The sequence below is a fragment of the Amphiura filiformis genome, chromosome 3 (assembly GCF_039555335.1).
Source record: "Amphiura filiformis chromosome 3, Afil_fr2py, whole genome shotgun sequence".
In the NCBI taxonomy this organism is placed as follows: Eukaryota; Metazoa; Echinodermata; class Ophiuroidea; order Amphilepidida; family Amphiuridae; genus Amphiura; species Amphiura filiformis.
In genome coordinates this window covers 20,304,934-20,318,913 of record NC_092630.1, presented here as the reverse complement: position 1 = coordinate 20,318,913, position 13,980 = coordinate 20,304,934, and the positions used below count along the sequence as shown (strand labels likewise).

The window sequence follows — 13,980 nt, the reverse complement described above, 5'->3', positions numbered from 1 at the left end:
TGAAATATGTAATTCATGCTGAGGTAGGGAATGGTCATGATGATGCATGCATATTATGCAATGTTACCACTCATTCTCTCAGCAAACACCACAGCCATATGTGCTTTATGGTATATAGTAGTTTTTTCTCACTTAAATGGTACACATCACCATGGGTATATGTTGCCAAGGTAGCCAATGACAACAAAGCCCTGGCAGGCAGAATGATCTATAGATGTGCTAGTCTCATGCATTTATAGTGATATATGGAACAGAATCAAGTTTGTTACAATTTGTAATCAAAGATCATCATGTAAGTGCAATTATACAGTCAGTCTACTCTGAAGTACAAAGTACTGATGCAGACGCACACATAGTGCTGACTTTGAAGGCACGCATACCTGCAGCGAAGGCACGCATACCTGCAGCAGAGGCGCAGCACTGCACACTGTTTACGCGCAAGTTGTCACTTTGTACTTCAAAGTGGACAAACTGTAATAGCTGCCTCTTAGTTATCATTATTTTATGTCATATTTTGAAGAGTCTTTGGGCATTTGGTTTGTGATCAGGACCATAACCAGGATTTTTTTGCAGGAGTGGGGAATTTCAATAATGTGGACCTTTTTCCAAAATAAATTTGCTTCCCTACAAAAAGTGGACTTACCCTCCCAGGCCTGATGGGGAGGAACATCCCTGCATTCCCTGACCTGGTTATGGGCATAATAGGGGAGGAACACCCTTGCATCCCCTGGCCTGGTTACAGGCCTGATGGGGAGGAACACCCCTGCATCCCCTGGCCTGGTTACAGGCCTGATGGGGTGGAACATCCCTGCATCCCTTGGCCTGGTTACAGGCCTGATGGGGGAGGAACATCCCTGCATCCCCTGGCCTGGTTATGGGCATGATGGGGGAGGAACACCCCTGCATCCCCTGGCCTGGGTACAGGCCTCAAAAACCCAAACATATCCAAGTTCTAATCCTCACAATCAGTTGCACATGCTATTGGGTTGACAACTTTGTAAAGCCTTATGAGAAATATTTTTACACAACCCTGAACCTTCGGATCACCGGGCCGATGTTCTACCGACTGAGCTAATGAGTCAGATGGAGAAGAGCAGTGATATTATTCATCTATACGCCATCAATTCCAATACCCGAGTTATAAGCCTGATAAATGTACTTTATTGTGTGATGAGTTAAGTGGTGCTAAGAACCGGTAAAACTACTGGACCAGCCGCCACTGGTTTGAACTATTGTTTTTTGTTTCTAAAAAATAGACAAGACAATGGAGCTTGTTCAGGAGAAAAAACAATGTGGTGTTTTACATTGAACATTATATGCCCATGTTTCAGATGGTCCAAATAATGGAACACTGTGACATCACAAGTAAAATATTAAACCAAAGACAGCTATTATAGCTATCTATACAAGGCAGCACTTGCAGCACTAATATGATGATGCAAAGTACATTAGTAGCTGTTGAAAGAAAACATTTCAGTACCATGTCAGATCAATTTAATTAAGCTGTTAATTAGTAACAAGTTGTATGCATTGTGGACAGTAACAGCAAGGGAAACTTACATTGACTTCTTGACTAATAATGTCTATGATGCTCCCCAATACAATGATAAAATCAAATGCATTCCAAAAATCCTTGAAATAATTCTGAAAAGTACAAGAAATACGAATATGACATTAACATGTATAAGCTACCGAACACATTCAGTTTATTTGTATGTTTTGCTTTTTGACATGTATTTTATTTTCATTATTTATTAAAAACAAAAGTAAAGATTATGCCTGTGTTTGGAATTTGGGTCAGACCCCTCTTCAGTATAGTTATGCTATGGGGTTTACAGTGTGTTTATCATCCAAATATAAATGAGTACCATACACATCACAGCAGCTGAAGGGAGTATCCCATCATGCATCTGCTTGCTCCATAGCAAATACATACAAAACATAAGTAAGAGCGGCTTAGATATTGAGAGCTATGGATAGTTTCACAATACTTTGGAGATCATATTTTTATAAAACAAAAGTCTTAACTCCCCTGATATAAGCGAGTAATTGAAAGTTGAAGTGAGGGATTTTGTGTACACTTTCTATGGCATGTGCAGTTCTACTGTGGTACTGCAGAGCATGATGGGATACACCTATCTGCTGCTGTGCATACACATGGTTGGATAGAGGTAAAGGTCCTTGGTGAAGTACTGAATGGCAATGTCAAGGTTTGAATCTGCAACTTGCTGATAATAAGCCAAACCACTGAGGTCACCATGCCTGTAGTATGGTGCACAAACTTGTTTGTACCCAATTACAAACAAAGTAGAGCTGAATTACATACCACTGCCCTTGGACTTACCTTTGGTTTAAAGGCAATAATCTTAAGTAAAAACTCTAGACCAAACACAGCAGTAAACATAATATTGAGATAGTCCAAACAATTGGAGTAATTATCAGGCTGCTTGTAAAACTGTGGCAAAGAGAAACGACAAAGATAATATATATATAAGTCAAAACCACGCCAACAACTTCGCAATACCTAGTTTTCCATTCTACTCCAGTGGCAGTTGAACTAGATTGAAAATTGCCTTCCACATGACCCACAAGCTGCATGTATCATTGCTCACTTGATTTGTTGCAAGTGATCTTCTTTGATCCGAGATGTTAATGCTCTCCAGACAAGGCTGAGGGGTACTTCCGCATGTGATGCCCAAATGGGTCTGTTTTTCACAACCCCCCCATTTTTAAACTTGTGCTGTTTGAAAATGTAAATTTTGGCGTAGCAGGTTATTAAATATATTTGATGTCACAAGTTATGTGTCACATTGATTCATGCTCCATTCGTTTGTGATGCTGCAAACTGTCCTTTTCGTCATGGTAGACATTGTATGCAGAATTCTAAGGAGTAGGGGTTTGGAGGAGTTCACTGCAAAAACAGCAGAGCAACACTTAATAAACAGTTTTTGCAGTGTTGATTGACTCATTTAGAAGGCCTCCCTGCCATATCATACTATAAAAGATCTGTTAAGTTTGGTTGTGAAAGCCTGTGTGATCAACCTCATCAATCGTGAATTGTGCATGCATGTAAAGTTTACACAGATGACTTGCATATATATATACATGTGTGCGTGCACAAGCTTACGATCTCAATCATCATGTCACAGCATAAGTGATACATGTATAAAGTTCGGGCATTGTTACAAGACTGTTGTTGTATTGGTTTTGTAACATGAGAATCGGATTGTTAAAAGCCTCCACCGTATACAAAGTTTGTCAAACAATTTGATATCAAATGTAAACAACTCCTGTTTAACATTCAAACCAAAGTGGGTTTAAACAACCACATTTGAACAACCCTGGGAATTTAAACAAATGTCATTAAACAACCCTGCATTTTTAAACAACCACCATTTAACAAACCTTGATATTTTAACAACCACTTTTAAACAACAGTTGTTTAATTAGAAGCAAAGTAGGCTGTTTAAAAGGTTGCCTAACATTTTAAACAACTAAATGTTTAAAATTCAAACAACCTCCATTGTTTAAAACTTTAAACAACAGTTGTCACTGTTTAAACAGCGGTTGTTTAAAATTTTAAAAATGTTTGAATAGTTTTTTACTCTCTAGACATGATGAGCGGGTAATTTTTTAATTTACCCGCTCTAAAGTAAAGTGACCCACCACTGGCATGCAGGCTGATATTGTCATAGCTGAGGCTGGCATAAACTGTAGAATATTCAAACAAGAGTATTTATTGTCTTACCTTCATGCCCAGGATGACAGTGTTGAACATGATCAATACAAATATACCATATTCAAAAAAGCGTGATGTCACTATCTTCCAGATCTTCAGCTGCTTTGAGTTTTTTGGAATGTATTTGCGTTGGGCTTTGGCCTTTAAGGCAAACTCCACACACTGACGCTATGTATGAAAACAAATTTCAATAACATAATTATTAAAGTCACTTGTAATGTTGTCAGTCAGAAGGAAGAAAACAACAGCAAACTTCCTGGCCAGCCAACCAACAATCATTTGAATTTTGATTTTGCTAGCTTAATTGTAACTATTTAATTAGTCTTCATGCAAGCATGGCAATGGACAATTTCCTATAGTATAGAGACCATCTTTATCTTAAATGTTGATGTTAACAAAATCAATGAGTTTATCATGGAGACATAGACCCCATTTACACACAGAGAAGTCAACCTGAATTGCGACATCAAATTCAGATTACAACTAAAGATTAATATAAATTATTTGGAGGTTAATGACTGCGCATCAGTTGTTTTGAGGGTATTGTGAAATATCTAAACATTGTGCTTTGGAACCGAGGGATATTATTTCTTGACGGGGTGTTTACACGGTAGTCGAGTTCAAAACGAATTGTGAATTCAACTTTTATGCCTCTATTGAAGCTTATTTCCATTGGGGTCCATTTGAATACTGGGACAGGTTGGGAACTGGCTGCGAGATACATGTACATGTATGGCTCTCTGCACAAGGGACCAACGGCTTAACGTCCCCTCCGAAGGATGGGGTACTTTCATGTTTCATTTACCCAATTCTAAATGAACCATGGGGAGAGTGGAAGTCTGAATTTAATCTTTAGATGTTGCCAATTAATTTCAGACTTTTTTTTCCAAATCAATATCCCAGCAAATCGCCACCGCCGGGAATTGAAACCAGGACCTCATGCACTAAAGGCAAGTACCCTAACCATTGAGCCACGCTCTCCACTTGACCTACCTGATTCTTATCTAATTCACAGTTTTTGTACTCCTGTTCCCCTTCACTTTGAAACGTGACAATGACAAAACCTACAAAGATGTTGACCATGAAAAAGCTATAACAATGATGTAAACAAAGAAAAAGATGGCCACAGCCGGACGGTTGTTATGTATGGGTCCTTGGTTTTTCACTTTGTTGGAATCTACTGCTACATACAGTAATCTGCAAAAAAATGAAATAAAATAAGAGCATTATTAATAGTCTATTATTCAATATAATTTTACGCTGGGAACAAAGCACTGTATGCAGAACTATGACCGGGAAATAGTTACTTTTGCGGGCATAGTCAAAACTATGCCTGTGCTTTTAACCAATCAGATGGCGGTAATCTTTAGATGAGGTATAAAATTTATTATAGTTTAAGATGCTGTCAGTGGTTATGGCAGAGGCACATTCACAACACAAACTCACTCACAAAAAACAATGTATAAGTATATTCTTAGTCAGTGGCTGTGGCTTAGCTTGTTGGCGCTGAACTTAACAACCGCATTGTCGTGAAAGAAGCTTGTTGAAGCGCGAGTAATAGTAGTGTGTTCTATGATAATAATATGCGAACGAGATCGCATTACGCGCAACTTAAACCGGTAAACAAGTTTTGTTCATATCAGAAAAAGGGGAGCTATCATAACGGTATCTTAATTTTTGCTAAATAAAGCAGGGTTTTAGTTATTAAAATAATATTTAACTGACAAAGATTGAGAATAAACGATAGGAATTTTGGTTTTTACTATCCTCTACCGTGTGATAGACGACAGGCAGGTCCAATATTTTTATCATAGTGGATGCCGGCTGTGCCAGCACTACTCACTCGCAAATTAGCCTGATTTTTTTCATAGTGTATACAGCTCAAATTTGCATCAAAATTAATGCTGTTGTACGGTTTATCTTGCTGAGTGGGTTATTACATGTTTACAGAAACGCCAAACATTTTCTTTAGTCCTAAATTACTCACAACCAATGTTTTGAGGCAAGTATTTTAGTTTGCCTGCTTGTATCGCATATGCAAATGCAAATCTGCAACATAACTCTCATTTACATGTGAAATCAACAAAAACATAAACATAAAAGAGTACAAACATGCCTCATAGACGATCAGACCCACAGACTTGGAGATGAGGGTTTGATGCAATCCCAAATAATCTACAAAAAAAGATCCCTCTTCTGTGCCCAAGTGCAAAAGCCAATGAATGTCATTATCAAACTTTTTGTTTTAAGCGCAAGCAAGCGCAGTGATTTATAGTGCGCTACGCACAGGCACAACGCCTAGACGTTGATCCACAAGCCTCAGCACACTTTACAGGTTGTCGCTGACCACTACGGCCCCACATCATTCCACAAACCATTAAACAACAAATCAGGGACTTTGCTGCTTCAAGAGCGCACACCCTAGACATTCCACAAATAACCATCGCAACCAGGATCAGCTCCTCGAGTTTAAATGCGGGTTACAACGAGACAAATTAGCAGTGAGTTCCTTGTCCAGGGGAATTTCAAGCTAACTCAATTTTCTTTCCACGTGAACGTACTAGGCACCGCCAGGGTTCGAACATACAACCTCTCGCACCACAGTCGAACGCCTTATCGATTGAGCTAACTTGACTGCTACGTTAAGGTCACCAACATCTGACCTATCATGATGGTTTGAAATTGATATCCTACTTTAATTTTTCCAAGGCAAATTGTTGAAATCATGATCAAAGTAACACATATTTTATCATGTTTTCATTTCATTTGACCGGTTATATTTATGGATATATCAGTTTATGCATCCAAGTTCTTCAAATGATCTCAACATATTGAAGGAAACTTCACAAAAGTCAACCCAACTCAAAGTCCACTTCAGGAGAGTGAAAATTTATTGTTCACATGATAGCAAATTTTGTTCACTTTACTAAAATGACTATATATGATAGGTTATAAGATGCCCACAAATCAAGTACCCTATATACTCACAATGGCCAACCTTCAAAAGTTGCAACAGTAAACAGAGCTAGCATTGCAGATCCTACATTATTGAAATTAAACTCATTTTGTTCCCATACACGCTCCTGTATATCCATATCATGGTATTCAAATGTTCCACCATTGTAGACAAAGAAATTCCCCCTAGAAATGAGAACATAAATATTGTTAAGGTTAGCTTTTAAAACATCTTCAAAGTGAATATCGTAAGAGTGAGTTACAAAGATTGCAGTTCACATGTAGGTCAATTTTTCATTTAGGGGTGGTGCAATAATTATGTGTACCCCCGGGGTGTTGAATTCTCAAAATGGTCTGCCAAAAATCGCTTGCCCCCCCCCCTGGCCGTGCTAAAAAATCTTTGCCCCCTTTTGACGTGCCAAAAAATCTTTGTCCCCCTTTTGATGTGCCAAAAATCTTTGCCCCCCCTTACCAATGCAAGATTTGGGAACCTGAATTTACAACCTTAAATTGTCTTACCATATAATGCGGCGCTAGTGAAAGCAGGAAATTTTGCACATTTGAGCGTGTTCCTAACGTTTTCCTAACCTTTTTAGGGCATAATATAGAAACGGTGCCCAAAATATCTATGCCAAAAATCGCTTGCCCCCTTTTGACTTGCCAACAATCGCTTGACCCCCCCTTCGACCTGCCAAAAAATGCTTGCCCCCTTTTGGCCTGCCAAAAATCTTTGCCCCCCTATAATTCACCACCCGGGTACACATAATTATTGCACCACCCCTTAGCCAAAATGCACAAAACAATTAAATGTACAACATGATGGTTGTAATTTCTCCCCCTCCCTTCCTTCCTCCCTCCCACCCTCTCTCCCTCCCTCCTTCTCCCCTCCCTTCCTCCTTCCATCCCCACTGTCTTACAGCAATGTGTCAATTATCTCTTGTACCTTGTAACCAATTTAAAGTTGAAAAACAAATGGTTGGGCCCAATCAAAATATCAGGACATCTGTCGGACAAGCTAGTTAGGAAAGTAGCACTATTGATGACAAAGTAGTCTGCCTCAGACGCGTGGATGGGCGCCATTTTACATACTGTGGTTTACACCCCTGCGCACAAATCATGAAAACTTACTTGCAGTCCTCTTCACGCATCTTGGATGGGTCTGAGCAGCTGTAGAACCGACCGCTAAACAATTGTACACCGATGCAACCAAACATGAATACAAGCAGGAGGGTGACAAGCATAATATTACCAATAGTCTTGATGGCCACAAACACACACTGAACCACATGCTGAAAAACAGGACAAATTAAAAATTATTATTTGATTTGTTGTTGTTGTTCTTCTTCTTATGTACTGCCCAATCTTTTCTAGTGTGTGCACACATGAGGAGATTGGTAAAAGTTGTAATAAAAGCAGTTTTAAAATTTTCTTTTCCTTCCATGGTTGTAACCTTGGACTATTCCACTGTACGAGGAATAAATGACCGCTTATAGCAGTTCTTGTTTGCTGCTATTGGTGTAAATTTATTTGATTTGTTCTTACATGTATGGTAATGTGCATTCAAAATAGGCAGTATTAACTGTTGAGTCATAAATTATACTGTAAAAGCTGTGTATTGGCAATAGTGTTTTGCAATTATAGATATGTCTCTAAACAATGAAAATCTTAAGGAAAGCTCCCATGAAATTGGTTTTAAGGCACTTTCTTACAAAATCATCTCCAAAGTGTACCTTATTTAGACACATGAAACTGAAAAGATAAGAGACCTATACCTTACACCTGAATGGAGTGATAAGAGACCTACTTCACATATGAAACTTAAGAGATAAAAGACCTACCTTACACATGACACTTAAGAGATAAAAGACCTATGTTACACATGAAACTGAACAGATAAAAGAGACCTACCTTGAGCCCTTTGGCCCTGTTGATAGCTCTGAGAGGTCTTAAAACTCTGCAAACCCTCAGAATTTTCACTGCAGACATTCCTTGTTGGTCTCTGTAAAAACACAAGCAAATGTACATAAAGGTTATTTATACAAAAAATACACATTAATACATCAAATAAAATACATAATTCATTAATTTCAGTTTCTGGAAACAAAATGACTACTGTCTCTTTTGAAGTTCACATTGCTAATTATTGTGCTTCAGAATTATATCTTAAACATTTGATTAAAACTGAACTGACCACAAATGTTTTGCGAAATTTGTGCCAAGGCTGGGATTTTAAATAATACTAATGCTGTCAATGACTTTCTTTGTTTCACATTGCATCCTTTGATAAAAGCTCTAAGATGTCATAACTTTGATCCCACTTCATTCAGTACAGGACAAAATCACTCCTCTCTCTCACATTAATATTCTGTTTATCATTCCAGCTTGTGCTTATGCCACCAAGAATTGACTTGAAAGAGTCCAGACTAATAGCCCAGTGCCTAATAACGCTATAGTAAAACTGCCATTTAGTATATACCTTCCAGCATTTATTGGCAAATGTCGGTTAATCCTTCATGTAATTTTACACGAAATTAGTGTTTGGGTTAGGATTAGGATTAGGGTTAGGATTAGGGTTAGGATTATGAGTTAGTGTTAGGATTAGCTCACACAAAATAATTACATGAAGGATCAACCCAAATGTCCAATATCAAACAATGATTTGCATCTTCATGCTTGCACATTACAAAGGTGAGTAGTGTGTGTTACCTGCCATTACATGCAGAATGCTTGAAATGGGCTATTCTATTTATAATCCACACTACCCCTGTGGAAGATTTTGATAAAGCCTTCCACAAAGGGAGTATAAGTTTCAAATAGAATAGACAATTGGGTAACTTCCATTTGAAATACTCACTCCAGTTGTGAAAGATATAGGTAAATCCATAATACAGAGGGAGTATGGGTTTCAAAATGATTAACCCTGACCAATTACATTTGAAAAACATACTCCCCCTGTAGAAGACATTTCCAAAGTCTTTCACAGGGGTAGTGTGGGTTTCAACTGGAATAGCCCAATTGTAGTTTGCTGAAGCGGTACACTACTTTACCCTCCATGAGTGACCAGGGATGGAAATTTCCACCCGTCCGGTCGCCAATTGCGAGTAAAATTGCAGCCGGTCGAGTAAAGTTTCAAATTCACCAGCCCGACTGGCGAGTAACATTTCACGGCTGGCCTAACCCTTACCCAGGCTCAGAGTACAATTTGACCTCATCAAATGTCGATTGTTCTAAAATAAAAGTGCATTTTCACCGTGATATTTTATCATATTCCATCTGTAGTTGCTATGATATTTTTTTCTTCTTTTCAATTCTAAATCAGTTTTGGTCAGAAACAGGTGCAAAAACATGCGCAAATGTTCTTCCGCACTTCTTAACGTTTTGTTGTCATGCTAAAACACTAAGCACGTGGTGCCACAATAATACAAAAACTGTTATCATTTTGATTTTGTCTTTTAAAATTGCTTTTATTTATCGTAACAATAATAAAGGAAACGTAGATTATTTAGGAAAACATTAACTTAATATATTAAAAACTGTAAAAAATAATTAAATAAACATTAACCGCACGTCGTCACTCGTCAGTCTGAATATTATTTCATCAATCGGGATTTCCCAGGCAAACCATCGTTCATGTAGGTCGTTACCGAAAGCATAAAAAAGTGCAAGATTTCCTGATGTTGCATACTTAAGAATGGAAATTTCTTATTTTTTATCATTAATTAATGATTAAGTTTTTGGCATCATGCACACAAAGTGAGTCATGGATTTTAAAACACACGGCGGCTGTCGCGTCTTTCATGCCGAGAAAATGGACCCACGAAAAACAGCACTGATCGCGATTTGGCGACCGTGATTATTGGACGAGTACAACTTTGTTCGGACGGGTACATTTTTGGCAAAAAAAGTTAAGTTCCATGCCTGTGAGTGACATGTAAACATGACGGAGTCTGGCCTCATGTCTAATATCTTTGGCGGCCATTACACATTTGAATCCTGGGCAAAGAAGACACAGTAGTTGAGACAAACCCCTGTGTTTGCAACTATCGATCACAATTCATATCCGTCCTTTCTATCAATTCATTGAACAGAAGTAATTTTAAGGGGCAAACACATAAAGAATGCTGAACTGAAATTACGCAGTTTGTAATTAAGGTGACCCACAACAAAGGTTTGTAAATATAAAGAATATGGAAATAAAGTCATTAATATTCATTAATGTGCAAATAACTTGACGTAAACTATACAACAAGAGGTGATCACTCTATCCCCATACCAAGTGAAAGGTTACTGCATGTAGGATGCAGAGTGAATTAATGGAATTTGAGGCAAATTATGCAATAAGCTCATTAATATTAACAAATATGCAAATGATGTTCTGCAAAGTTGATTGGTTATTGCGTATAAGCTGCAGAGTAGATCATTAATATTCATTAATAATATGCAAATAACCTGACACAAAACTATGCTGTATATCAGGCAATGAATGAAGTTGATTAGTTACTGCATTGAAGTTGCAGAGTGGATTAATGATTTTACTTCAACCCATTGAACCAGCAAACCACATCCAAGGAACCATCTGTATCATAAGCCCCACACTAAACAGGTTGTTGCGGGGTTAATCTTCCTACAGAAACGTTGTCTGTGTGTGTAGAGATTGTGCTGAAATGTGCATTTAACAACACTTCAAAAATGACCAAATGTGATTATATTCAACATGTTACTGTGCTACAAGTATTCAATAATGAAATTGCAGCGATAATAAAAGTGTCAACAAAATAAACAATTGGCACAAAATTGAACGTGCAAACATGGTGCCAACTGACCATTTAAGCAATAGTGTTTACTAAGACAATAGGTCATTATACTTTGACCTTGTTCCACTTAAAAAAGGCAGTCTGAAATCTCAGTAACGTGGTGCTGGTGCAGGGAACCAACGTAACCCAAGTACACATGATGGTCCTTGCTTGAGTTAGTGAATTGTTGAAGCTCACACAATGAATAGATGTGCACCAAATGGTGCAATCATGTGCAGTGATTGTTAAAGCACCCAAATACATATGTTAATATGAAGAGAGATTAAATCATGAAATGGTGAGATAAAAGTAAAAATATAACCCCTAATGTGTAAAGATTTTTATGATTTCATAAAAGGTTGAAAGATAAGCAGGCAAATTAAAGTTGCAAAAACAAGTAGATTAGTCCATTACGCAGTGCGTAAAATGTGTCCCCGCCAGGAAGGGTGGTTCTTGGGCTATTGTGATTGTTAAAAAAACATTACATATTTGCTAAATGACCTCAAGAGACCCCTAGATGACCTCACACTTGTTGATATCACACAATCATGTACAATCCATCAAAGTATGTTGGAGAAATAAAAAAAATGATGCTGAGGGTATTTTTTGTGCAAAATGTTAACATTTTCTGCACACCCAGAAACACATCCCACCTCACAGACATTGGAACTCATTTTAGTCCCCTTTCCAAACTTTGTTTGGCGGGGACAATAAAACTGCAACTATAATATAATATGAGCAAAAACACAGCAAAGTGAGTTACTGGAGAGACATGATGAGAGAGATGGAAGGAGCAAAACACTGGCTACTTGCATGCATACTATGGTAAAGTAACAGTTCCTGGTCACAACACTGTAAAAATTAAATGGGTTAGAGTTTAAGCTAAGAACATAAGCAGCCATTTTAGTATAATCAATCTGTTCTAGCAGGCATATAGCAAATTGGAGCATAAAATGATGAAATATTTCAGGTATATAGAAATAATTTATAAGGTACCCTTCTTTTTAACAGGCAAGATGGTGGTTTTTACTACTGGGCTTTTATGCAAAAATGGTTAATTGCAATCTTGCAATATAGTACATGCAAAATAATCCCCAGAATCAGGCAAATGGCCATTGAGGTGGATTCATGCACATATTACCAACTGTTCCTCCATCCATTATTGTAAATTTGTTTTCATAAAGATTTACTTACATATCCAAGCAATTCATTTAAGCTCTTACTAATTATTCTACTAATGTTCAAATTATTTAAGAAGTAATTTGAAAATGGAAGCTTATATATAAAGGCGAATGTTAAAATAAATCTGGATACTAGTATTAGTCAAACATGAAAAAAATATTCATCCCATACTAGAACACTTAGCTTCTTTATTGTATACACACCTCCTTCAAGCAGAGAAAAACCTCTCTCTTAGGAGGATTTTGAGCATGAATGTGATGTTTAAATGTCTAAATGTTCCAGCATATGATGTGTCCAACCTACCCTCTGTTAAGAACATTTAGCTTGCTGAAGACATTGAAAATTTAAAACCAGTTTGTATTATATTCAATGTTGTTAGAACAATATCAAACCAATACAAATGCTGTCATTTTCAATCTATAGCTGCATGTCCAAATAAAAAATGTCAGAAAAATAACCTAAAAAAATATCTCTGCTTCACCTTATTCATGATCTATTCTAATTGTGGTGGAATATAACAGGCAGCATGCAGGAAAGGATGATGACGAGACTAGTGATAGTGATAGCTAACTAGTGAGCACTTGTAAACAACCTATTATTCTCGCATAGGTTGCACTATTTCCTATTAAATCTAGGGTTGATTTCCAAATGTGTTACCTTGCCAAATGCAAGTGCAATGAATGTTCTAGTTGATGGAGTTATATATATAAGGCTCTAAGTCAATTCATTTGTAATTAACACATGCAAAGGATTGATGGGTAGCTATACATTTGGAACAATAATGTTCATGCAACTTTCTAACTATGACATACACAAGCATGCAGCTGCACTGTATCTCCATGCTAACACCCATCCTCCCACCACACTATATCACACTCATTCTATTAGAAACAAAATGGAAAGGACTGCAATTTATTGCATTCATCACATCCCAGAAAGACATAACTGGACGTTAACTAAATATTTATGAGTGGAAAAATATGTATGAAATATAGTCAACATCTTGACATATAAAATCTGATAGAATGGGATGTTACAATTTTGCAAGATTTACTATCAATTTAACAGTTGACTTAAGGGATCCAAAATGAGCGTTTATTGGGTTTCGACAGTATTTTTTGTGGGACATGAGAGCACCTCAGACTGATCGAATTGCATTCTGAATAATGAAGTATGTCTTTCTGATATCAAATAATTTTCATTTTTGAAATTCACGATATAATACAAATTTTATGACAAATTATTAAAATTTGATATTTTTCAAATTTTGATATATAACAGTCCTCGAAATAAGACCTATTTTCTTTTGGT

The 13,980-nt window shown here is 37.2% G+C and overlaps 1 protein-coding gene across 1 annotated transcript in view; it reads right to left on the bottom strand.

The window, feature by feature from the left end:
- Positions 1-13,980, bottom strand: part of LOC140148178 (voltage-dependent L-type calcium channel subunit alpha-1D-like) — a 143,823-nt gene that overhangs the window by 36,213 nt on the left and 93,630 nt on the right. The window contains 9 exon segments of the mRNA XM_072170038.1: positions 1,561-1,644; positions 2,345-2,455; positions 3,749-3,907; positions 4,733-4,830; positions 4,833-4,936; positions 6,728-6,880; positions 7,823-7,983; positions 8,603-8,693; positions 12,301-12,339. Of these exon segments, the coding sequence (XP_072026139.1) occupies positions 1,561-1,644; positions 2,345-2,455; positions 3,749-3,907; positions 4,733-4,830; positions 4,833-4,936; positions 6,728-6,880; positions 7,823-7,983; positions 8,603-8,693; positions 12,301-12,339 (1,000 nt within the window).